This window comes from Myotis nattereri, assembly GCF_964212035.1.
Source record: "Myotis nattereri genome assembly, chromosome: Y".
Lineage (NCBI taxonomy): Eukaryota > Metazoa > Chordata > Mammalia > Chiroptera > Vespertilionidae > Myotis > Myotis nattereri.
Genome location: NC_138094.1, coordinates 12837395 through 12863644, shown reverse-complemented (window position 1 = coordinate 12863644; position 26250 = coordinate 12837395). Strand labels below are relative to the sequence as shown.

At 45.2% G+C, this 26250-nt stretch overlaps 1 protein-coding gene across 1 annotated transcript; it reads left to right on the top strand.

The window, feature by feature from the left end:
* Positions 1 to 22828: 22828 nt before the first annotated feature.
* LOC308512338 (melanoma antigen preferentially expressed in tumors-like) lies at positions 22829 to 25795 on the top strand (the record flags this gene model as incomplete). Its single annotated transcript, XM_081082112.1, has 4 exons — positions 22829 to 23121; positions 23508 to 24066; positions 24596 to 24603; positions 25240 to 25795. 4 exons carry the CDS (start codon positions 22829 to 22831, stop codon positions 25793 to 25795), a joined length of 1416 nt encoding a protein of 471 aa, XP_080938238.1.
* Between the last annotated feature and the right edge of the window lie 455 nt (positions 25796 to 26250).

Sequence of the window (26250 nt, the reverse complement as noted above, 5' to 3'; positions counted from 1 at the left end):
CTTGGTCATGGTGTATGATCTTTCTGATGTACTGCTGGATCTGATTTGCTAAGATTTTGTTGAGGATTTTAGCATCTATGTTCATGAGGGATATTGGCTTGTAATTCTCTTTCATTGTGTTGTCTTTACCTGGTTTTGGTATTAGGGTTATGCTGGCTTCATAGAATGAGCTTGGAAGTGTTCCTTCCTCTTGAATTTTTTGTAGTAGTCTGAGAAGGATAGGTTTTAGTTCTTCCTTGAATGTTTGGTAAAACTCCCCTGTGAAGCCTTTTGGTCCTGGGCTTTTGTTTGATGGAAGCTTTTTGATGACTGCTTCAATTTCTTCCATAGTTATTGGCCTGTTGAGATTTTTAGATTCTTCCTGATTGAGTTTTGGAATGTTGTATTTTTCTAGGAATTTGTCCATTTCCTCCAGGTAGTCTAGTTTGTTGGAGTAGAGCTGTCCTTAGTATTTTTTAACAATCATTTGTATATCTGTGGGGTCTGTTGTTTTTTCGCCTCTATCGTTTCTGATTTTGTTTATTTGGGTACTCTCCCTTTGCTTCTTGGTGAGTGTGACTAGAGGTTTGTCAATCTTGTTCACCCTTTCAAAGAACCAGTTCTTGGTTTCTTTGATTTTCTGTATTGTTTTTTTGGTCTCTATATCATTTATTTCTGCTCTAATCTTTATTATCTCCTTCCTTTTGCTCACTCTGGGCTTTTCTTGTTGCTCTCTTCCTAATTCTTTGAGTTGTAGAGTTAGATGATTTACTACCATTTTTTCTTGTGTTTTGAGATAGGCCTGTAGAGCTATAGACTTCCCTCTCAGGACTGCTTTCATTGTGTCCCATAGGTTTTGCATTGTTGTGTTTTCATTGTCATTAGTTTCCATGATGTTTTTAATTTCTTCTTTGATATCATTGGTAACCCAATCAATATTAATTAGCATGCTATTCAGCTTCCAGGTGTTTGAGTATTTTGGGTTGTTTTTATAGTAGTTTATTTCTAATATTATGCCATCGTGGTCTGCGAAGATGCTTTTTTATGATTTCAGTCATCTTGAATTTGGGGATACTTTGCTTGTGACCCAATATATGGTCTATTTTTGAATATGACTTATGAGCACATGAGTAGAATGTATATTCCCTGACCTTGGGGTGAAGTGTTCTGAAGATGTCAATTAAGTCCATCTGATATAGTAAGTCATTTAGGATTGCTGTATCTTTGCTGATTGTTTGTCTAGAGGACTTATCCAGTGCTGTCAGTGGTGTATTAAAGTCCCCTACTATGATTGTATTGTTTGTGATCTCTCCTTTGATATCGTCCAGGAGTTCTTTTTATGAATTCTGTGTTCCTGCATTGGGTGCATATATGTTTACCAGGGTTATATCCTCTTGTTGTATTGATCCCTTTAGTATTATGAAGTGGCCTTCCTTATCTCGTTATGGCCTTCAGTTTGAGGTCTATTTTGTCCAATATAAGTATTGGTACCCCAGCTTTCTTTTCCTTTGCATTTGCCTGAAAGATATTTTTCCATCCTTTCACTTTCAGTCTGTGTGAGTCCCTTCTAATGAGGTGGGTTTCTTGTAGACAGCAGATGTATGGGTCATGTTTTTTTTACCCATTCAGCCACTTGATGTCTTTTGGTTGGAGCATTTAGTCCGTTTACGTTTAAAGTTATTATTAAAAGGTACTTGTTTGTAGCCATTCCTTTTTTTGTGTGGCTGTTTTCTTTCTCAGCTTTTTATTTCTTCTTTTTATATCAGTCCCTTTAGCATTCCTTGCAATGCTGGCTTGGTGGTGATAAACTCCCTTAGCCTTTATTTGTCTGTGAAGCTTCTTATTTCCCCTTCAAGTTTGAATGATAGCCTTGCTGGATAGAGTATTCTTGGATTCAGACCTTTGCTTTGCATCACTTTGTAAATTTCCGTCCATTCTTTTCTGGCCTGATGTGTTTCTGTTGAGAAATCATTTGATAATCTAATGGGAGATCCCTTGTATGTAACTTTCCGTCTCTCTCTTGCAGTCTGTAAGATTCTCTCTTTGTCCTGAACATTTGCCATGGTAATTATGATGTGTCTTGGTGTGGGTCTTTTCGGGTTCACCTTGTTTGGGACTCTCTGGGCTTGTGTGACTTTTTTCTTCCCCACCTCAGGGAAGTTTTCTGATATTATTTCTTCAAATAGGTTTTCTGATCCTTGTTCTTCTTCCTGTTGTTCTGGCACCCCTGTTATTCGTATGGATGCCCCAGTCCTGTGCTCAGGGGTGTCTCAGCGCTCAACTCACTGCCACCTCTCCCGGCCCCCCTTCTCTCCTCCGTCTCTCCGCAGATTCCACTCCTCCGCACCCTCTCCCTCTCTTCAGCACCGGTGTGTGTCTGTATCCAAAATATCTTATGAACAGGATTCAGTGAAAACAAACAAACGCCGGCCACGGAAACGGGAAATGCTTGGTTTCTGTAAGCTCTTCTCTTACCGGCACTGCATGGTCTGGTCAGCTCTTCAGGCTGCCCCCTTTAGGCTCAGTCCTCTGTGATCACAGAACCCAGCTCTCAAATCCCCCGATGGCACCAGGAATCCCGCGGATCTCCTTTCCCCAGTCAGGGGCTATGCCTGTCCCAAGGGACACGGCTGTCTGCCACGCAGTCTCGATCCGACCCTCTGGGCTCAGAGGTCTGGCAAACTTTCCTGCCCAAATCCCTGTTTTTTTTTACCTTTCCAGGGGAGTTCTGCCCTTCCCAGCTGCAAACGGTCTCACCAGCTGAGCAATTTCGCCAATTAGGGTGGGTGTTATTAGTTTCAGCTGCTCACTCCATTTGCTCCGGGACACGACCTGGGACGCGTCTGCCTATATCGCCGCCATCTTCAGAATCCTGGATCTGTTTTTGTTCATCAGTTTATGTTGTTCATTATAATTCACAGATGAGTGAGGTCATGTGATATTTATCTTTCTCAGACTGACTGACTGGCTTTGCTTAGCATAATGCTCTCCAGCTCCATCTATGCTGTTGCACATTGTCAGTGTTTCTTCCTTTTTGCGGCAGCATACTATGCCAGTGTGTAGATGTACCACGGCTTTTTAACCCACTCATCTGCTGACCAGCACTTAGGCTGTTTCCAAATCTTAGCTATTGTAAATTGTGCTGCAGTGAAATAGAGGTGCATGTATCCTTTCTGATTGGTAATTCTAGGTTCCTGGGATATATTCCTAGAAGTGGGATCACTGGGTCAAATGGGAGTCCGTTTTTAGTTTTTTGAGGAAACTCCATACTGTTTTCCATAGTGGCTGCACCAGTCTGCATTACCACCAGCAGTGAAGGAGGGTTCCTTTTTCTCCCCATCCTCACCAGCACTAGCCCTTTGTTGATTTGTTGATGATAGCCATTCTGACAGCTGTGGGGTGGTATCTCATTGTCCTTTTCATTTGCATCTCTCAGATGATTAGTGACTCTGAGCATGTGTCTCTTGGCCTTCCTTTAGTCCTCTCTGGAAAAGTATCTTTTTAGTTCCATTGCCCATTTCTGTGATTGCGTTGTTTATCTTCCTTTTGTTAAATTGTATGCGTTCCCTGTAAATGTTGGAGATGAAACCCTTATCAGAGAGAACATTGGCAAATATGTTCTCCCATGCAGTGGGCTTTGTTGTCTTGTTGATGGTTTATTTTGCTATGAAGATGCTTTTTATTTTGATGCCATCCCATTTGTTTATTTTAACTTTATTTTCCATTGTCCCAGGAGCTGGTTCGGTGAAGATATTGCTTCAGCATATGTCTGAGACTCTGCTGCCTGTGGTTTCTTCTAATATTTTTAGTTTCCTGTCTTATCTTTAAGTCCTTTATCCATTTTGAGTTTGTTTTTTGTGTATGGTGCCAGTTGGTGGCCTAGTTTCATTTTCTGCACGTATCTGACCAAATTTCCCAGCACCATTTATTGAAGAGACTGTTTTGTCTCCATTGTATGTTTTTGCTTCCTTTATCAATATTAATTGAGCTAGTGGTTTCGATTGATTTCTTCGTTCTCTATTCTATTCCATTGGTCTATACGTCTATTCTTGTGCCAGTGTCAGGCAGTTTTGAGAACAGTGGCTTTGTAAAACAGCTTGATATCTGGTTCTGAGATCCCTCCTACTTTGTTCTTCTTTCTCAGGATCGCTGCAGCTATTTGAGGTTTGTTTGTTTCTTAAATATATTTTATTGGTTTTTAATAGAGAGTAAAGGAGAGGGATAGAGAGTTAGAAACATTGATGAGACAGAAACATGGATCAGCTGCCTCCTGCACACCCTCTACTGGGGATGTTCCCCCAACCAAGGTATATGCCCTTGATCAGAATTGAACCTGGCACCTTTCAGTCTGGAGGCCGACGCTCTATCCACTGAGCCAAACCTGTTCGGGTTCAGGGTCATTTTATTTTTATTACAGATGGATTTTTGGAGAGTTCATTCTAGGTCTGTGAAATATGCTGTTGGTATTTTAACGTGGAGTGTATTGAATCGATAGTTCGTTTTGGGTAGTACAGCAATTTTCATGATGTTGATTCTACCAAGCATTAACATGGCATGTTCTTTAATCAGTTTTGTCTTCCTCTATCTCTTTTTCAACGTCTTGCAGTTTCTGAGTAGAGGTCTTTTACCTTTGTAACGAAGTTTATTCATAGGTATCTTAATTATTTTGGTGGGATGATAAATGGGATTGTTTTTCAAACTCTCTTTGTGTAAGTTCACTATTGGTGTATAAAATACCATACATTTCTTGGTGTTAACTTTTTACTCTGTTACGTTGCCGAATTCATTTATTAAGTTTACTAATTTTTTGAAGGAGTTTTTGGGGTTTTCTATGTGCAGTATCATGTCATCTGTAAATCATGACAATTTATTTGTTATTTTCCAATTTGGGAGCCATTTATTTCCTTTTCTTGTGTGATCACTGTGGCTAGCATTTCCAGTACCATTTTGTAGAGAAGTGGTGTAAGCGAGCATCCCTGGCTTGTTCCTGTTCTTGAGGGAAATGGATTTAGTTTTTGCCCATTGAGTATGATGTTGGCTGTAGGCTTTTAATATAAGGCTTTTATATGGGGAGGGATGATCCTTCTATTCCCACTTTGCTGAGTGTTTTTATCAGAAAAGGCTGTTGCACTTGGTCAAATGCCTTTTCTGCACCAAATGATATGATTGTGTTTTTTTTTTTGTCTCTCATTTTTTTTTATGTGATGTATCATGCTTATTGATTTGAGGATATTGTACCAGCCTTGCATCCCTGGGATAAATCCCACTTGTTCTTGGTGTATGATCTTTCTAATGTAATGCTGGATCCAGTTTGCTAGAATTTAGTTGAGGATTGCATCATCACTGTTCAACTGGAATATTGGCTTGTAAGTCTCTTTCTTTGTGTTGTCTTTTCCTGGTTTTCGAATTAGGGTAATGCTGGCTTCATAAAAAGAGCTTGGAAGCGTGCCTTCCTCCTGAATTTTTCGAAAGAGTGTGAGAAGAATTGGTTTTATTTCTTCTTTGAATGTTTGGTAAAACTCCCCTGTGAAGCCATCTGGTCCAGGGCTTTTGTTTTCTGAAAGCTTTTTGATTACTGTTTCAATTTTCTCACTAGTTTTCGGCTTGTTCACGTTGTTTGCTTTTTCCTGATTTTGTATTGGAAACTTGTATTTTTCTAGGAATATGTCTATTTTGTCCAGATTGATGAGGGATGTTTAATGAACCAAAGACTCAGAGGTAAGACGGCCATAGAGGATGATTGATGCCAGACAGAGGGCTACAGCTCGCTTATGCATGTAGCAAACTCTGCACTCTCACCATTGCTTTTATTGAGGTTTGGTACAAGGTTAGTGAATCAGCAGTTAATCAATTAAATCTTGTTTTGTTCTATATTATTACAATAGCTTATTGAGGACAACTTGCAGCTGTGCCCTCCCTTTCTGTTCTACACCCATGACTATTTAATCCTAGCCTTTCTCATGGAGGAAAATGTTCCTGGAACTCAAGATTGTGTGCAGTGTTGACCCAGCGTGACTCGCTTGAAAGTCACGCTGTGCTCCTGATAGAACATTCACTTCTTCTTGGCAGGACTTCAGATCCTTGTTTACAAATGTCCTGCTACAAACCCCCCTTTTTTTTTCTTGCTTCATTTGATGGAGCATCAGTGAAAACACAGCTGTTTTTCTCCTAATTAGTTGCTTGGTTTTCCCGAGTCCTTGGAAGACTAAATATAAAATGATACAGAGATAGAGTATCAATAATAGTATTCCAGCAGGAGCTCCTAAAGTAGCTTGTAAATGGGGTATAGGATTTAATTGTTGCAATTCCTTAACCATATTTTTAACACTTTTTTCCCAGTTAATTTATGCAATTTCTTTTGAAATATTTTTTGTATATGAGATTGTAAATTTAGAATTTCTTCTGTTAGATTTTTATGATTGAACATATGTTTTTTAACCTTTTCCCATGGAAACAGACTTTCATTCTAAGGTACAGGAGTAATGCAAATTGATGAATAATTCTAGTTATATTTCATATGCATTTGTCTCTGCAGACTTACAATTTGATCATCCATCATTAATAAAAATGGTAATCGAACACAGGCTTGTGCAAAGGCAGTTTTGTTAGCATAAAATTGTAAGGTGTATATCCCAGAGTTATTTTTATAGATTTGCTTATTTTATGCAAATATATGCTTTCAAAGAGTGTAAGGCAGACCCCAGTTTCCATAAGTCAGATTCAGCAGGATGTCCTTCTTGATGAGGTGTTGGGGGAGCAAATCCTCCATCATGCCATACGATGCTTACATTCGCTTGCGTGGATATGGACTTGTTCTCTCCTCTATGCCATCGTAGATCAGCTCCATTGGCTTTGGAAGGGGCAGAACCTGAAGGGCTCCAATCAGTGATGCTTCCATAGGAAGTATTAGATAAAACCCAAACTGTCTCTCCTCTACAGGATTCCCAATGGACTCAATCAGACAAGTGTGTAAACATAGGAACATGACATGGTAGAAGTAATGGAGGTGTACTGTTGTTATCCCAACTAACATTTTTAAACCCATGGGCACTCAGAAGAATCAAATGCCTGTTTTTTGTTGCGGTAATAGTGTTTTCAAAATGTTCAGCAGGGCTTGTGCCTGTATTGTTGAACAATGGTCTCCTTGACCTAAGCATATTGGCACTCGCTGAGTTCCAGTGGTATGATTTTCTATGACTCTACCTTCCTCTTCTGGTTTTAATGGACCTCGATCATCATAAGGTCCGGGTAACCAATTTGAGTCATTAACATAAATTCGAACCTTTGAATCCAACCAAGAAACACCTCTATTCGGTGGGGGATTAGGACTGTAAGCCCAGTATATATGATTCTTAGCATTTACCTGAGTGGTTATTAGTGCAAGTATAGCAAGGAACAAAGTCGATGGCGTCACTTCTTTACCATGATGCCAAACCAGTTGTTCTCCCTCTTTCGGAAGATTCTTCACCTGACCCCAGGTTGGTACAGATGAATGTTGCGTTGAACTTAGAGCTTTACGGGTAGGAGACCCCATCAAGGTCATCTCTGAGAAATCCTTAGTCAGGGCACTTAAGTAGAACTTCCTTTTGGTTCCCATGTCTCCGCTGAAGACGCCTCTCAGGAACCCAGAACTTTTCTTTACCTGTGGAAATATAAGCATATCCTCGCCCCCATCGTAGGACCCATGCAGGATCCCATGACTGAGAGGACTCATTATGATAAAACACAGGTTGATTGAATTCTTGTGAAACATCCTTTACCCAGTGTCGCTGAGCAGCAGTACTGTCAGTCTCATCTTGATTTAAAAAAATTAAAGTAAATAGAGCTGTTAATAGTCTTCATGTAGGGGATTCTCCCTGTTTTTGTTTTTTGATCATTTCCTTTAAGGTGTGATTTTGTCTTTCAATAATAGCTGGTCCTGTATTGTTACAAGGGATGCCAGTGATGTGAGTGATATGATGAAATTGAAAAAAAATGTTTGACATTTTGTAGATAGATATGCAGAACCATTATCAGTGTTAATATTTTGAAGTATTTCCATTACTGCAAAAGCTTTTAGTAAGTGAGTAATTACTGCATATTGAGAATCAGTGACAATATTTACAGCTTGAGGAAAATGTTGTAGTAATAAAACAATGGCAAATAGTTCTGCGCATTGTACTGAAGTGTATGGAGACTGAATTACCTTTGTTAGCTGTTGAAAATGAAAACCAGCTATTCCTAGCTTGTTTGCATTGGTATAAACAGTGGGGCCTTGAATTGGTTCATTAGCTATAATATGATGAGGCCATATTCATTCAGTTTTCTTAAGAAATTGTCACCTTTTATTTGTAGGATAATGTTTATGTATTTTCTCTAAAAAATGAGCACAAGCAGTTTGCTAGTTATCACATATTCGAAACAATTTTTGAATTTTTTTGACAGTAAAAGGTACTATAATTTCTTCTGGATCTAAACCACATAATGGTCTTAATCTTAATCTCCCCTTGTAAATAATTTGGCAAATTGTTTGAATATAAGTCTGTTTTATTTTGCTGTGATTTATGAGGCAAGAAAATCTATTCAATAACATTACTATCTTGAACAAGTAACCCTGTATGAGAATGCTCAGTGTGGAAACTAATAATTTAAAATTGTCTATGGAGAGAAGTCTATTTAATTGTGTTTGTTGTATATGCTGTTCTATCCAAGTTAATTATTTTTCTGCAGCAGGGATTAAAACATGTGGGCTATTTAATTCAGGTGGCCCCTTTAGGATTTGAAATAAATTAGTCAATTGATAAGTAGGTATATCAAGACTGGGTCTCAACTAATTAATGTCTCCTAATAACTTTTGAAAATCGTTTAGAGTCTCTAAACTGCCTCTTCTAATTTGAACCTTCTGTGGAATAATGGAGACATCTGTTAATTTTTGCCCAAGATATTTCCATGGCTCCTGCCATTGTTTCTTTTCTGGGGCTACTTCTAATCTATAGTCTTAGAATTTTTCAAGGAGGTATTGGTAAATCTCCTGTAATTGTGATTGAATTTCAGAAGCTATTAAAATATCATGTATATAATGATAAATTAGAGTATTAGGAAATCTTTTTTTGACTATTTCTAAAGGCTGATGCACATATGCCTTTCATATAGTAGGACTGTTGAACATTTCTTGTGGTAAGACTTTCTATTGATACCGTTGAGTGGGTTGAGCTTGATTTAAAGCCGGGACAGTAAATGCAGATTTCTCATAGTCTTGAGGTTGTAAAGAAATAGTGAAGAAATAATCTTCATGACTCTTCCTGAGAGAGAGCCTTTCTAATTGCAATTGTTAATCTTTTTTAAAAAAATATATTTTATTGATTTTTTACAGAGAGGGAGGGAGAGGGATAGAGTGCTAGAAACATTGATGAGAGAGAAACATCGATCAGCTGCCTCCTGCACATCTACTGGGGATGTGCCCGCAACCCTGGTACATGCCCTTGACCGGAATCGAACTTGGGACCTTTCAGTCCGCAGGCCGACGCTCTATCCACTGAGCCAAACCGGTTTCAGCTGCTATTGTTAATCTTGACAGAAAGTCAGTGTAAGGCTCCCCTGCTTGTTGAGTAATTTTAGTAAAAGCAGAAGATGCCTTTCCAGGTGTATCCACTCTCTGCCAAGCTCTTAAACAACATAATTTATCTGAGTGATATGCAAATCTGAAAAAGGTGCCTGTGCTTGCAATCGCCCATCCTGTCCAGACCCAGTTAATTCCTGAAATGTTTGTCCTGGAGGCTGTTTTGCTGCATTTTCTCTAGCCATAACGTCAGCTTCCTCTCTCCACCATGTTTTAAATTGTAAATATATTCCTGGATCCAGTACAGTTTAGGTCAAAGCTTCCAAATCGAGGGGAATTAGCAAAAATTCCGAGGCATAACTAGTAAGTAATCCCATCACAAACGGGGAATGCATGCCATAAGAATTAATTGCCTCTTTTAAACTTTTGAGAGGTTTAAACTCATGAGGACTGAGGACTATGAGCCACATTAGCATAACCATTTGGATATTGGGGATATTATTGCAGATCCTGTGGCATTGGCTGCCGCTGTATCAGAAATGCAAGGAAATCATTATCTCTTCTCTCCATGTGGGAGGAACAATCTCATCTCCAGGTTCTGAATCAAATAATATTTTGTTTATTTCAGTAGGCAAGGGCAGCTGGAATTGCCTATGTGCCCCTGTGGAATAATGTGGTGGGTCTGGAAGAGGAGCCGAGGGAGTTACTCCGGGCTCCTCTGACAGTGGCTGTTGAACTGGAAAAGCATTTTTGATTAATTCCTGTAACTTATTAGTGGGTTTAACATGAGGCGGTGGGATACCACATATTAAAGCCTTCGTATGAGTCAGCAAATCTTTTAAGAACTCTTGTTTGTCATCCCTTGTTTTGATTTTCTTTTTTAATCTCGTTTGTTCGCTACCACTTGAATCAGTGCTACTAGTTTCACTTTCTGACAAATCCTGGATGTCCTCTTTATCAGTCTCTTCTATATCTTCATATCCCTTCAACTTCCGTTCAAAATCTTTCCTTTTTTGGTCCGTATTATTTCCAGGAGGCAAAGAAGGCATGTCTTTATCAGTTTCACAAGCAGAGTAAGAACGAGAGCTAGTAACTTTAATTGGAGTAGCCTTATAATCTGCTTTTAACTGCAAAGATTTAAGAGCCATAGTAATCAAAGTACACAAGGACCAAACTTCCTGTCCTATAGGATCTCCATTCTGATGAGCGTGACGTAGCGCATGAACCTTTAGATTTAACTGATTTCTGCCTGTCAGCTCAAACCAATAACAATGCCTTTTTATTTCTCTAGCTAATTTCCTAAAAGTGTCTTGAGACACAGTAACCCCAGTGCTTTTAAGCACTGAACGCAGCAGAGTCATATATTGACTCTCTGCCGTTGGGGAGTTCCCCAATGCGCTGCCTGGCTTGCCGAAAGTTTTGCATATACCATTGCAGACTTTTTGCCTTTCAGTCCTGTGCCTTCCCAGTACTTACCTTAAGGTCCCTATTTGGGCGCCAAGAGTTGAGGGATGTTTACTGAACCAAAGACGCAGAGGTAAGATGAGCACTCAGGATGATTGATGCCAGACAGAGGGCTACAGCTCGCTCAGGCATGCAGCAAACCTTGCACTCTCACCATCGTTTTTATTGGGGTTTGGTACAAGGTCATGTGTCAGCAGTTAATCAATTAAATCTTGTTTTGTGCCCTGACTGGTTTGGCTCAGTGGATAGAGCTTCAGCCTGCGGACCCAAGAGTCCCAGGTTAGATTCCGGTCAAGGGCATGTGCCCTGGTTGCGGGCACATCCCCAATAGGGAATGTGCAGGAGGCAGCTAATCGATGTTTCTCTCTCATCGATCTATCTCTCTCCCTTCCTCTCTGTAAAAAATCAATAAAAAATAAAATAAAAAAATAAATCTTGTTTTGTTCTATATTACTAGAGGCACGGTGCACGAAATTCGTGCACTTAGCGGGGGAAGTCCTCAGCCTGGCCTGTGCCCTCTCGCAGTCCAGGAGCCCTCAGTGGATGTCCAACTGATGGGTTAGGCCCACTCCCCATGTGAGAGGCTCCTGCCACCACCGCTGCACTTGGCAGCAATGAGCCGGGCTCAGGGCTTCTGGCTGAGTGGCATTCCCCCTGTGGAAGCGCACTGACCACCAGGGGAAGCTCCTGAATTGGGTTTCTGCCCCCTGGTGGTCAGTGAATAGCATAGCAATCGGTCGTTCTGCTTCTTGTCTATTTGCATATTAGCCTTTTATTATATAGGATTACTATAGCATATTGAAGACAACTTGCAGCTGTGCCCTCCCTTTCTGTTTTACACCTACAACTATTTAATCTGAGCCTTTCTCAGGGACGTAAATGTTCTTGGAACTCAAGATTGTGTGTAATGTTGACCCAGCGTGACTCGCTTGCAGTTCTCGCTGTGCTCCTGATAGAACATTCGCTTCTTCTTGGCAGGACATCAGATCCTTGTTTACAAATGTCCAGCTACACAGGTTGTCCAGTTTGTTGGAGTAGAGTTGTTTGTTGTAATTTTTTACAATCCTTTGTATATCTGTGGGGTCATTTGTTACTTCACCTCTTTCATTTATAATTTTGTTTATTTGGGTCATCTCTTTTTGTTTTTGTTGAGCCTGGCTAGCAGTTCATGATTGTTGGTATCCTTTCAAAGAACCAGCTCCTGGTTTCATTGATCTTTTATATTTTTTTGGTCTCTTTGTTGTTCCTTTCTGCTCTGATCTTTATTATCTACTACCTTCTGAGTACTTTGGGCATTTCTTGTTGCTTTCTTTCTAATTGATTAAGTTGCAAGGTTAGATACTTCATTACCATTTTTTTTTTTGTTTTTGGAGGTAGGCCTGTAGAGCTATGAACTTGCCTCTCAGGGCTGCTTTCATTGTATCCCATAGATTTTAGGATTGTGTGTTTTAATTGTCACTTGTTTCCAGGATGCTTTTCATTTCTTCTTTGATCTCTTTGATAACCCAACCATTGTTTAATAGCATGCTATTTAGCTTCCAAGTGTTTGATTTTTTCATTGTTTTTATTGCAGTGGATTTCTAGTTTTATGCCATTGTGACCTGAGAAGATGCTTATTATGATTTCTATGCTCTTGAATTTGAAGAGATGTTGCGTGTCCTAATCTGTAGTCTGTGTTTGAAAAGATCCCATGTGCACTGGAGAAGAATGTATATCCAGTAGCTTTGGGATGAAATGTTCTGAAGGTGTCAAGTCCATCTGAACTGGAGAGTCATTTAGGATTGCTGTTTCTTTGGAGTTTTTTTTGTTTAGAGGATTTATCCAGTGGTGTCAATGGGGTATTAAAATCCCCAACTATGACTATATTGCTATCTGTCCCTTAATACCTTCCAGAAGTGTGTATTTTATGTATTTGGGTGCTTCTGTATTGGGTGCATATATGTTTACCAGAGTTATATCTTCTTGTTGAATTTCCCCATTTAGTATTATGTAGTGGCCTTCCTTGTCTCTTGTTATGGCCTTCACTTTGAGTTCTATTTTGTCAGATATAAGTATTGCCATCCCAGCTTCTTTCTCATTTCCATTTACCTGAAACACTTTTATTTTCCATCCCTTCACTATCAGTCTGTGTGAATCCTTAGCTCCGAGGTGGGTCTCTTACAGACTCCAAATATATGGATCATGTTTTCTTATCCATTCACCTACCTTATGTCTTTTGATTGAAGCATTTAATCCCTTTGCATTTAATGTTGTTATTGATATGTACTTGTTTGTCATCATTTTTATTCTTATATATTTGTTTCATCTTGCCTTTCTGTTTCTTCTTTTTACACCAGTCCTTTTAGCATATCTTGCATTGCTGGCTTGGTGTTAATAAACTCTCTTACTCTCTTAGCCCTTTTTTGTCTGTGAATGTCCAGATTCCATCTTCAATTTTGAATGGTAGACTTGCTGGGTATGTATTCAGTCCCTTGTTTCACATCACTTTGTATATTTTATTCCATCCCCTTCTGGCCTGGTGTGTTTCTGTTGAGAAATCAGTTGATATTCTAATGGGAGATCCCTTGTAGGTAACTTTCTCTGTCTCTCTCTAATGGCCTTTATGATTCTTAGTTTGGCATTGATGTTTAATTATGATGGGTCTTAGTGTTGGTCTTTTTGGGTTCATCTTGTTTGGGACCCTGTGTGGTTCTTGCACTTGCATAGTTATTTTCTGGCCAATATCCGTGAAGTTTTTGTCATTATCTCTTCCAACATGTTTTCTATTCCTTGCTTCACTTCTTCTCCTTCTGATATGCCTATGATGCAGATGTTGTTTTGTTGGGTGTTGTCACAAAGCTCCCATAGGCACTCCTCTTGCATTTTAAACTTTCTTCATCTGACACGTTAGTTGCCTCCATTTCATTTAACTCCTTTTCCGTAGTTTTCACTTTATTCATTCCTTTGGGGATTGCTTTTCTGTCTCCCTATGTTTTGTTGTAATATTGGTATTGTATCTGTGAGCTAGATTCAACTGCTTTGCTACGCAGGTTCTTTTGGGGGTGTTTCTAATGGTGTGATCTCTCAGGTCTTCTGGGATAGGTCATCTAGTGGAGCTCCCTACTTGAGCTATTTGGGTTCTCTTGAGGTAGTTGGGTCTTGACTGTTAGTGTCTTATTTGTGGATGAAGTGTTATCACGGGTTAGCAATGTGACTGACCCCCAGCATTGTTTTGCAAGGTGTTTTGGATGTGATTATTGTTCCGGCTCTGGTGGAAAAGGTTTTCTGAGGTCTCACTGGTATGTGCTCACTGTTTGTTCCCAAAGACCATTGCCTGGGATTAAGGAGTCTTGGGGCCTGCGGCTCAGGAACTGTGACTTTAGCTGGTGTGGTGTGACCGTCGCTGGATTAGCATTACTCTGAAACTCACTATGAGGTCCCAGGCCTATGAGTGTGCGGAGGCGGGTATCTCGTAGTTTGTGGTTGAGGCAGTGGGATTCTGGCCAGTGTGATTTCCCTCTGAATCACAAAGGGGTTTAGGATCCAGCAGCAGACTGTCCAGAGGTAGGTAACCCCGGGGTGTGTGGGGGGGAGGGGTGGTGCCCTGCATCCTACTGAGGGAGCCATGCACCCTCAGTTGGAAAGGCATATGCCCAGTGATAGCACCAGGAGCTGTCTGCAAGTGGTGTGTGCTTGTGGGGCCTACACACTGGATCAGAGTGATTGTGCTGTGCCTCTGGCCCATGTAGGGAGAAGTCCCATTTTCTGCTTTGGGGGATGAGCATCCATAATTGGAATTGGATGCCCAATGCCTGCTTACAAAGGTACCCAAGTATCGTCTACTGGGGCAGTGGGCTCAGGGGGCCCTTGTGCTGGAGCAGCGCTACTGTGGGGACTGGATGCCAGCATGTTGTGCCTTGCAGCAGGCTCAGGGGACTTGCGTGCTGGATCAGTGCAATGCAGTGACCAGAGGTCTGCAGATGGAAAGGAGGAAGTCCGACTATCTTCTGCTGGGCCATTCAGCACTTGGTTGGATACTAGTGTGCTCAGTGGCAGGTCACAGAGGCCCTGAGAGTTACCTGCTGGTGCAGTGGCCTCAGGGGGCCTGCGTGCTAAAACCATGCGACCATGGTGTATGGTGTTTGGCAGTCGGGATGGGGGAAGTCCACATTTCTACTGCTGGGGCTGTGCAGCCTTGTTTGGATATGAGCACGCCCAGCTGGGGCTCAAAGTGGCATCAGGAGCTGCCGTTAGGGGCAGCAGTCTCAGTAGCCCTGTGTGCTGAAAAGACGCAACTGCGGTGTCCAGAAGTCAGCTATAGGAAGGGGTATATCCCAGTTTTTGCTGCCTTGTGGTCTTGGTTGAAATTGTGCGTGCCCAGCAGGGGCTCACAGAGTCACCCAGGAAATGTCTGTTGGGGTGGTTGGGCTCAGGAGGCCTGGACACTGGAAAGGTGCAACTGTGGTGTCCAGAGTTCTGCAGCTGTTGGGTGGGAAGACTCAGTTTTTGCTGCGGTGTCCGTGGTTGGATATGCACGTCCAGTGGCGGCTAACAGGGGCAACTGAGGTACATTTGTCAGTGCGGCGCACTGACGCAAACTGAAAGGCCCTGGCTCTGAAGCCGCACGACTGAGGTGTCTGTGGGCAGGTATCCAGGGAGAGGGAATTTAGAATTTCTACTGCTGGAGCAGTGCGCCCTTGTTTGGCTAAGAGTGTGCCCAGCAGGTGCTCTCAGCAGCACCCAGAAGAGGCCTGTGGAGGGTGGGCTCAGAAGGCCTGCGCTCAGGCAAAGCGCAACTGTGGTGTCCAGATATCTGCTGCTGGGGTGGGGCGATGTCTCACATACTGTTCTGGGAGGCCAGTACCTTTGGAGGTGGAGGTCCTAGGGTCTACTGGTCTTTGGGTGGGGCAGCAGGATTTGGGCTGGCATGGCTGCCTGGTTGCGGGCAGTGTTTAAGGCCTGTGTTGGCAGTGGTGTTTATGAGTTCCTACAAGAGGCTGCTCCTCACTTCCAGATGGTGTGGAATGTCCACGGAGGTGGTAGGTGCTCCCTGTCCAGGAGAACTGGTTCTGCCAGGCTCTGATACTCCTGCCATATTTAACTGTCCCTGACTCACACACAGACACACAAACACACACACGCACACACATACACACACACACACACACACACATCCACACACTCTCCTTTCCCCTTTCACTCACATCACCTTTTCCCCTCTGTCCTGCCAGCCGCCACCTTCTCAAGTAATCTGGGTTTCTTTTCTTTTCATCCATTTGACAGAGAGAGAGGAGTGGGGGAGAGACAGGAGAGAAATACTGTTGACTCCTGTACGTGCCCCGACCCTGTGCCCTTCCACTAGTAGGATGATGCCCAACCAGCCAGGGCACATCTCCAGTTTTCAGATTCCTCCACGGTGTTCTAGAAGATTTTCCCAGGAGCCCATGGCTTCCTACGTACATGCGTTAACATGGTGTTTCCTTATTTGGGGACCATTTGGTTCTTACTCTGACCTGGGTTGACACAGGTGGCTGAGACCATGGACCACCAGGGCAACCAAGTACTGGAGGGCGTGAGGCCATTCTGAGCTGAGCCAGCATGGAAGGAAGACATCTTCAGGTGTGCTGGTTACGGGAGCCTCCTTGAGTGTCTAGAGAAGCCCTGCACCTCTTCCATTCTCATCATTAGGGAAAGAGGTGGGATCTGCATCCTCAGGCTCCTCCTGGGGGAGCAGAAACAGGAGCAGCCGTTGTATTATCAGGTCATGTCCCCCAAAACTCATTTGTTCTCCTGTGTTTTCATGGGGTAAAAGAGAGCGAGCGTGAGACAAGAAGTTGTAGTGTGTTAGGGACCCCTTGTTCAGCAACTCTGCTCGGAGCAGGGCTGGCATGAGAGCCCACAGACTGACTTAACTGGTGTTTGGTGACAGGTAAGTTTTGGTCTCTTCCCCTGAGCTTGCACCACTGAGGGTAAGGGATGGTTCTTGAAACAAAGTAACAGTAGTGCACCACCTGTCCCCTGGCTACAGCCCAAGGAGGTCAGGGAGGCCTGGGAGCTACAGAATGGGGATGGAGAGACCTCGCCCTCATGCATTGGGAGTATCAGGCCTCACACAGATGCTGCTGGTACTAAGGTCACCTGGTGGTAAACCCTCGTGTTACTAGTGTCTCAGCCACATTGAGAGTGGCTATTTAAGGACATACTGGTCGCAGGACCCTGAGAGGAGAGATCAAGGCCATGACTCCAGAGTAGTTTGGGCTCGGAGAATTGTCAGCCCTGGGCTGCCGGAAGGTGCCCTCCTTAGTATGATCCACCTGTGCAGAGGATGAGGCGGCGGGGCATAGCGGAGCTCAGGCCAAGAGGGAGACACCCTGGAGCTATGCCTCCTGTGGCCCCAGCGCTGAGCTGGGTCCCCCACCCCTTTCTTTCCCTCTACCTCAGCTGTTGGAGGGGCCTCCATGCACAACTGCTACCCAGATCTTGTGGGTGGCACCTCATCAGTAAATTTACATACTCTCAGGTCATTCCTAGTTCTCCCTGAGAATATCAAACCATCACCTACCCTATCCTCCTGAAGACCTGACTGGGTCCCTACACCATGGCTGAGCACAGACCTGCTGAGCACCTGGATTGTGGCAGGTGATTGTCACCTAAATGGGTACTCCTGCTCTCTGCCCATGACCCTGATTGTGTCCACCGCTGCCACACAGAGAGTGGCATGTTCCCATTCACTGGTGACTTCTCTAGGCATACTCCCATCAGGCTGGCCCAGGTGATGGCCATGGGAGCCGTACATCAGGAACCAGGGCCTTGTTCTTTTGTCACCATCCCATGACTCACTCAGAGATACGAGTGCAGGCGACTGATTCAGGCCTCAGTTACTGCACATGGAGAAGGTAGTCAGTTGATGGCCCCGGCCAAGGTCCCTTGTCTGGAGAGAGAAGTAATGAGACTTGGAAAGTGAAATGCTTCCATAATTTCTTAAATTCTGCCAAACATGAGGAATTACTTTTACTCATCATCGTGACTCAGAACCCAGCTTCTGGTTCACAATGGCCAGCTCCCAGAGAAGTGTAAATGAGCAACATGGTTGTGACCAAAAAAAAGGATGGAGAGGTCCCAGGGTAAGCCATGAGGCCAAAGAGCTTCACACTAAAGGAACTCTCCCAGAGACATGTGCCCACGTAGGCAGCAGGAAGGAATGGGACCTTGGAAGCTTATCCAAACCTAGAAAGAATGTGACAGTTGACCAGGGCATGGAAAAAACTCTCACTCTGTGTGGAAAGTTGTATGAGCAGAAGACCCGCAAGCCATGTTTAAACTACTCAGGAAATAGTTTGCAAAGCGCATGTCACTTTTTAATTCTCAAATATTTAAAATCACAGGGTGCTAAGTAGTGATTTTAAAACTTTATTTATTTGCATGTATGGTATGTTTCTAACAGAGTTTTTAATGTTGTGATAAAAATTTGTAATGGCCATTGAAAAATGACAACTTTTCCTATGGTTATTAGGATTGCTGGGCAGGTTATACCTGGAGGTACCATTCTGTGAGGCATGCTCTACAGGGCAAAGCAAGACCAGCCTGTGATTTACACATTTTCCCGCCCAGTTGTTTTGTTTTTTCATTTCTCTACTCAGACAAGTGAGGGTTCGTGCCTCAGAGATACTCTGAGGAAGACCGTGACATTCTCATGAAGTGTCCCTGCAGGTCACCCGGAATAGCAGTGAATGCACCTTAGGCACTCAGTGACTGTTCTTGAGTAAATCATGTATTGAAGAGAGAGAGGAGAGGAGTCTGTCTTTGGCGGGCGAGGATCGGCCGACCCGTGGACATCCCTGAGAACATGTCCACTCTGTGCCAGTGCCTCCTGCCAGCCCTCCTACAGCGTCCTTGGCATTCAATGGCTAGACCCAGGCATGTCCTGGATGTGAGGCATGCTCTCCTTGGGGAGCAAGAAAGAGAGGCAATCCTTTGTTTAGGTCTAGATGTCATTGGGTCTGAAGTGAAACCAGGTATTGTTGGGCACAGGCAGGTCAGGTAGTGCCAGCAGAGACTTGTGAGTTTGAAAAAGGCACAGAGGACAAAATAGGTCAGTGTAGGAAGAGGTCTGACTGCAGAGGGAAAGAAGCCAGCTGGAAGGGTATCTGCTCAAAGGCTGGGTGAAGAGATTGGACGATGGGAAGGCCCATGCATGAGGACTGGTCCCCAGGGCCTCTGAAGGCCCACAGAGGCAGGGCTTGCTGTGGAACCCAGGAAGGGCATCGTCCTGCCTCTTTGGTGCCTCTTTGGATCCAGAAAGGCAGCTGGGATGTTGATTTTCCTTCTGTACACTGTAGCTTGTCACGTTCTCCAAAACAGCTCAGAAGAATTGGGGAGAACTCCTGATTTCTGTTGTCAGTGGGTGTCCCCAGCATCAGGTTCCTGATGGGCTGACTGACATTCCAGGGATGCATAAAGAGGGTCCCAGACTTGGAGCACATTCTAAGGACCCCCTTTCTTAAAAAGAGGTCACAAGGACAGATGACCTGGGATCACAGTAGCAATTTTTTGACTGGAGAAGGCGGTTGCACAGGATGGCCCTTCTCATGGGCTCAGAGGCTACTGTGTCCTGTACATAAGTGAGTGCCATGATGAGAGCAGGTGGCAGGTGACCAGGATGTGGTGAAAACATCCCCCAAATTCATGTGTGGGTGCTGGGAGTCGGCGGAGCCTGTCCAATACTGGGCATGAAGTTCTCCTGCCCCCAGTGCCACAGCACATGCCCTGGGAAAGCAGGCTCCGTATGGGGGGGGGGGGGTGGATAGAGGAGTATTTCTTGCTCATGAAGAAGGCATGTTCGCTCACACTTTGTTTCTAGGTCATTCTAAGTGGTCCCTCCTGCCTCCTTGTATCTCCTGGACACTGGAATCTCATAGAAGCTGCCTGAGCTTGGGCTCCTCCAATTTTCCAGTTTCTGCCTGGTGCATGTAATGTTTGTGTTAAAGAGAAAATCTCACCCCAGGTGGCACCACTCCGGCTTTAAGCCCATGATACCAAGTCTAGACTCAACTGCTGACCTCATTACAGTTTGAACCACTTCCAGAAACCTCATCAGCCAGTCTGGAATTTTCAGGTCAACACCACTGTGGTAATCTGTCACGTGGTCCCTCTGCCTGGAATATGAAAGTTGTTTGGGCATCACAATGCAGGGGGTACAGAAGAGCCTACAGAAAAGTTGCTCCTCTCTGCCTCTGTCTCTCTCTCTCTTGCCTCCCCCCCGCCCCCCCGCCCTCTGGCTCTCTCTCTGTCTGTGTCTCCCTGGATTTCAAAAGATCCAATGTGTGACTCAGTACAGCATGGGGATATCCCAAACTATGGCAGATCCTTACATGCCAAGTACAGCTTCAAATCTTCTGAAGGGGAAGGTGTATCAGTGCACTGTGCTTAATCCTGAGAGAGGACATTTTCCCTCACAATCTGAGTGAGAGTTGTAGGCCTGGGCCCAGAAGGAGCTTTCTGAAGCCAAATTTGCATGGATTGTTCCCTGGGGTTGAGAAAACATTAGTTATTTATACAGACTTTGGCAGTCATGTTTAGGGCCCCGGGCCCTGGAATTTGGCTGGGAATAACCTGTTGCCTGTGAAAGGTTGGGATGTAGAATAGGATTCCTGAGCTAAAATGAATGCCCTTTGTAGTAGCTCCTTGGTAAGGATACACAGGTATTTTGCCCCACATTTATTTTTTACTGTGCCTCCAAGATTCCAAAGAGCCACGACTCTCAGCCCTCAGTGGCTTTCAGAATTGTATAAGTCACATCCCAGATTCAGCTGCCACACCCCTCCTCTGGCCTCACCACAACCCACATTTTCACATTTAATTTTCTCAAGCCAGGTTGCTGAGCTGATCTGGTTCTTCTGAGAGGAAACGCCCTTTACCTCCACAGAGGAAGGGTGACAGAATCTCCTGCCTATACGCCCCGTCAGCTTGGGTTTAAGGGATCCACCCAGTTTCCTACTTCACCACTAGCCTTTTAAGTTCTCAAGTTGATGCAGTCAGTGTCTTTGAGTTTCCCCAATGTTCACCTTGTCCTGGGTAATTCCCTTTGTCTCATTCCAAACGTGCAGCCCCTCCCTTCTCCTGATCAATCCCTAGATGTGATTTTGGCCTGACCTCCTCTCGGGAAGGCTTGCTCCTCAAAATCTGGAAGACCAGCTGTCCCTCTGTTCCCCTTTGAATGGGTACGGGATTTGCAATTGTAGGTAACATCAAGTCTCAGGGGCTGTTTGGTACTCAATACAGTTGCATTGAAATCCTTTCGCTCTTCAGATGATACACTGTCTCCCTAAAGGTGTGTTAACGGGAACATTAGGGAATTTTGATGTGGCACCAACACCCACATCAAGTCTACTTCCAGGCTGGTTTCCTTTTCTTTTCCTTTCATGAATGGACCTAGGGTTCAGTTGGAGGTGTGGAGAGTGCAAAACCCCATCAGGATTAAATGCCTGGAGATCCAGGGCTAAGGTTTTGCTCTCAGGTGGAAGTAGCCATTTCAGCTAGGACCTCAGAAGGAAGGTGTGGTCAGACGGGGCATAATGGCTTCTGAGGAGGCAGAGGAGGAAACAGAATCTAGAGCGTGAGAGTCAATGTCCAGCTCTGAGCACAGGGCTCCCTGCACCATGCTGCTCTGGTGAGTCAGGAGCCTAAGGCGGTCCCCAACGACCTGTAGGCCAAGAACCCAGAGATTTGTCCTTTCTTCCATACAAATGAGCAGACTTTGCCTTTGCCTCTGGATGCAGGTTTGCCTTATTCTAAAATGTTTTGATTTCTGTTTTGGCATTTGCCATTCATAGAGGTTCAAAGGGTAAGTTTTTGCTGTGTCTGAAAGTCAAGTATTGCTAAGGAACCTATTGTAGGCCAAAGTGGCAAAATCCTTTTTGTAGTTTTTAGCGGCTGGGCTGTCTGTGTGAAAACAGGTCTTAATGAAAGTCTTTCATAACAGCCAATTGATGTTTAGAAAGAGAGGAAGGGAGTGGGCGGAGAGAGAGAGAGAAACATTGATGTGAGAAACATCCATCAGCTGGCTCCTGCCCACCCCCTACGGGGGTTAGGAATGGAGCCCTCAAGAGACCTTTGGCGGGCACGGGAGGAGGCTCAAGGCACTGAGCAACACTGACCAGGGCTTGCAGCCTCTCATTGAGAGGAGCCTTAGTGGTGACATGTGAGCCATCTGTTGTCATGGATAAAGTGGTCATTCTAATATTCAGAGAAGGGACACACAGTAAAATGTACATGTTGGAATTAATCGTTATTTTTCTCACCTCCAGCTCCCCCTTGCTTCAGGAAACGTTTGTGCTGCTTTTATATTCCTCATTTAAAATGCGTCAAAAGCCTCAATGGTACCCATTGTGTGGGTGTTCCTTAATCTTCCACATCTATTTTATTTCCTGGAAATTAGCAAGAGGCAGTCCTGGGCCACGGGCTGCTCCCTACTCCAGGCGTTTTCAGTCCTTCAGTGATCCTCAGAAACTTTTTTTCTGTAAAGGGTGGAATGATCTCTCTGGTTCCCAGTACTCACTGCACAGCAGAATTCCAGCTAGCCAGTGGGTAGATGCGGGAGGTGTCCAGTTGTCATCTCACCCCTCCTTGGTGCCTGGTTCTTGTCCTGCCAGTGGCAGAGGAGAGGCAGGGCTGAGTGGCTTTGAGATTCTAAGCAGAAAACGGGGTTGGGGTAATTTGGGGGGCGCTCCAGTTGTTGCTGGAGGAGTGCCTTTGGCCCTCAGCTGGTCCCTCTGAAGGGAGAAGGGCCGGGTTTGCTCATGCTCAGCCTGACAAGATGCCTTGCTCCTGACTGTCTCCCATGATCTCTTTCATAGCAGCTTCATGGGGATGAGCCTCCCAGCTCCACGCAGACTCCTGGAACTGGCATGTCAGAGCCTGCTGCGGGATGAAGCCTCAGCCATCGCTGCTCTGGAGTGGCTTCCTATGGAGCTCTTCCCACCTCTGTTCATGGCAGCCTTCGCTGGGAAGCACAGCAGAGTCCTGAAGGCCATGGTGCAGGCTTGGCCCTTCCCCTGCCTCCCTCTGGGGGCCCTGATGAACCATCGGCAGCCTTACCAGGATATCTTGCAGGCTGTGCTCGAGGGACTCGATGTCCTGCTTGCCCAGGACACTCGACACAGGTATGGGGGATTCAGTTGCCTGGTAGCACCCTGGGGATCTGAGCAGTTACAGCTGGGATCCGGGAGTGTGCAGGGCCAAAGGGAGAACTGAGGCAGGCCTTGGAGCCACTGCTGGGGTCATTGTGGGAACAGGCTTCAGATATATACGGCTGGTGAAAATGCCGAGGGTGACCGAAGGGACACGAGCCCACTCCTTCCTGGTGGCACCTAAATGTACCAGGAATGGGGACCATGAAGGATCCCAGTAGCACCAGGAGCAGGTGATTCTGGGACATTGAGTCAAAAGTCCAGTCAGGTGTCTGGCCCAGCTGCCCAGATTCCTAGACTCATGGTCTTATTCCTTGTTATCATAATGCACCCCAGCATAACTCCTATTTTCTCCACAGGAGATGGAAACTGCAGGTGCTTAATTTACAGAAGAGAGTTCATCAGGAGTTCTGGATTGTGTGGGCCGGAACCAGAGCCCATCTGTGCTCACTGCTGGAGCCTGAGGCCCCGCAGCCCATGAGGAAGAGGGGGAAAGTGCGCAGCTTAACGGCCAGGCCAAGTCCACCCTTGGCCCCCGTGGAGCTGTTAGTAGACCTTTGCCTCAAGAAAGGTGTCCTTGATGAGTCCCTCAGCTACCTGATTAAGAAAATCAGCGAGAGGAGAGGTTTGCTGCACCTTTGCTGTAAGAAGCTGAAGGTTTTTGCGATGTCGAAGCAAAACACTAACATCCTGGATATGGTGCAGCTGGACTCTGTCCAGGATTTGGAGGTAAACTGTACCTGGAAGCTGTCCACCCTGAGGAAGTTCGCTCCTTACCTGGGCCAGATGGGCAATCTGCGCCGGTTCCGTCTCTCCCATGTCTTCACGTCTTCTCACACCACCTTGGAGGAGGAGGAGCAGTGTGTTAGCCTGGTCACCTCTCAGTTCCTCAGCCTGCCCCACCTCCAGGAGCTCAATTTGGATGATGTCTCCATCCTCAGAGGCCGCCTGGACGAGATCCTCAGGTGAGGGGTGGCGAGCTTTCCCTGACGACCAGATCGAGTCCCTTTCCATTTCAGTGCACAGTGATGGGCTCTCCTGTGTGCAGTCCCTCAGCAGTGCTAGAGTGCCTGAGCCACTAGACGGTCCACACAGTCAGTGTCTTGTTCACCGCTCTGTCACCTTGCATGTTGTCACATAACCCCCCAGACAAAGGTAGGACATATGCACTAGGACAGAGGCTACTAAAGGGACTCCTTGCTAGGAATTGGCGTAATGGAGGCTTCAGGCCAGGGGATGGTAGCTTTGGGCATCCTTGTAAGTGGTGTGGAAGGGAAGATGATGCAATAGAACCAAGTGAGGATTGCAATGACAAGGGGAAAGCCAATCAGAGGTGAGGTTTCAGGGGTTAAGTTCCGCACTTAGAGATTTGGCCATGGCAGCCTTTCACTCCAAACCTGCCTCATTCACCTGTCTGCCAAGGGTTGCCATAGGCTCTTGCAAACAGAATGCGTGGTAAATGCAGGGTTCCTGAGGGAGTCATTACGAAATTGGATAGGTGGTTTGTAAACAGTGCAGTGATCTAAGTTCCTGGAGGGTGTCAGCTCTCGTTTGATGTTGCCTGACTGTGCCCAGGTTAGCCCTTTCTGCACAACTGCCAGAGGCCTCATTGGGCTAAGAGATGATGGTGACAGGGGTCTAGGCTGTGGCTGGAAGGAAGCCCGAGTTGCAGGCATTTCAGGACATGTCTCCAATACTAAAATGCACTGGTTGCCTCCTGCTTCAGACCCTGGGTCAGGCTCCTTTCTGAGCTCCTCCCATCTTTACCTCCCACCTTTATGTTCAGAACACCTGTGTGTTTGGGCTGGGCTGTATGATGTGCTCCACTTGACGGATGAGTAAATGGAGTGTGTGAGGTTTCATCCAGTTGAATCCATCACGGAGCAGATAACAGATGGGGAAAGATTCCACTCAAATTTGCTCTGACTTGAATGTCACTTTTCACTGTGCAACATCCTGGGTTTGATCATCATCCGGAACACTCTAGGCTTTGGTGACATGGGCCTCTTTACCCTGAAGGCCTGCATCATCCTCACCTGCCTCTGCCCACCAGGTCCATCCCCCACATGTAACTGTTCTATGTCTCCCCAGGTGCCTGAGGACCCCCTTGGCGACCCTGTCCATCACTAACTGCCTGCTTTTCGAAAGAGACTTGAGACATCTATCCCAGCAACTGAACGTCAGCCAGCTGAAAGGCCTGAGTTTCAGTGGGCTCAACCTGACCAATATCAGTTCTGGGTCACTCCGATTTCTTTTAGAGAGAGCCTCCCCCACTCTCCAGGACCTGGACTTGGATAAGTGTGGGATCATGGATGCCCAGTTCCTGGACATCCTGCCAGCCCTGAGCCACTGCTCCCAGCTCACAACCCTAAGTTTCTGTGAAAACCCCATCTCCATGATCGTCCTGGAGGACCTGCTTCGCCACATTGTTGGGCTGAGCAAGCTGAATTGCGTGATTTATGCGGCCCCCCTGGAGAGTTACGAGGAAAGGAGCGGCACCATCAACCTGGGCCGACTTGCCCAGATGCATGCCGTGCTGAAGCATATGCTGCAGGAGTTGGGGCGGCCCAGCATGGTCTGGCTCTGCGCTTACCCTTGTCCTCACTGTGGCTGTAGTACTTTCCTTGACCCAACTCCCATTCTGTGATCCTGTTGCTTGAGTGTCCAGCTGGGTGTACATCTCATAGGCTTTACTCTGGGCCCTTGGGCACTGAAACCCGGACATAAGTATACCGTACAGGAACACAGCAGCCAGTTTCAGACAAATACTCAGGGTGGGGGGAAATGCTGACAGGGGACTCAATGGTTTCTTTGGGGAGATTTGTCCTAAGGAGTTAGAAATATCCACCTGAATCTCTCAGGGGGAGAGACTGAGGTTTGGGTGGTAGATGCGGGGATTACCTTTGCTTGAATGGTTGTGAATAAATGTCAGTAATAAAGAGAACTGGATGTTAACCATCTGGTGTCCTCCATGACATGTTAACCCAACTCTCCCACCTGCAGTTACTGGCCAAGTAAGAAGGCATGAGCATCGTGATGTGCAGACACTAGGCTGGTTGAGGTTGGTCCCAGGAGATCACATCACCATTTATACTTTCTGGT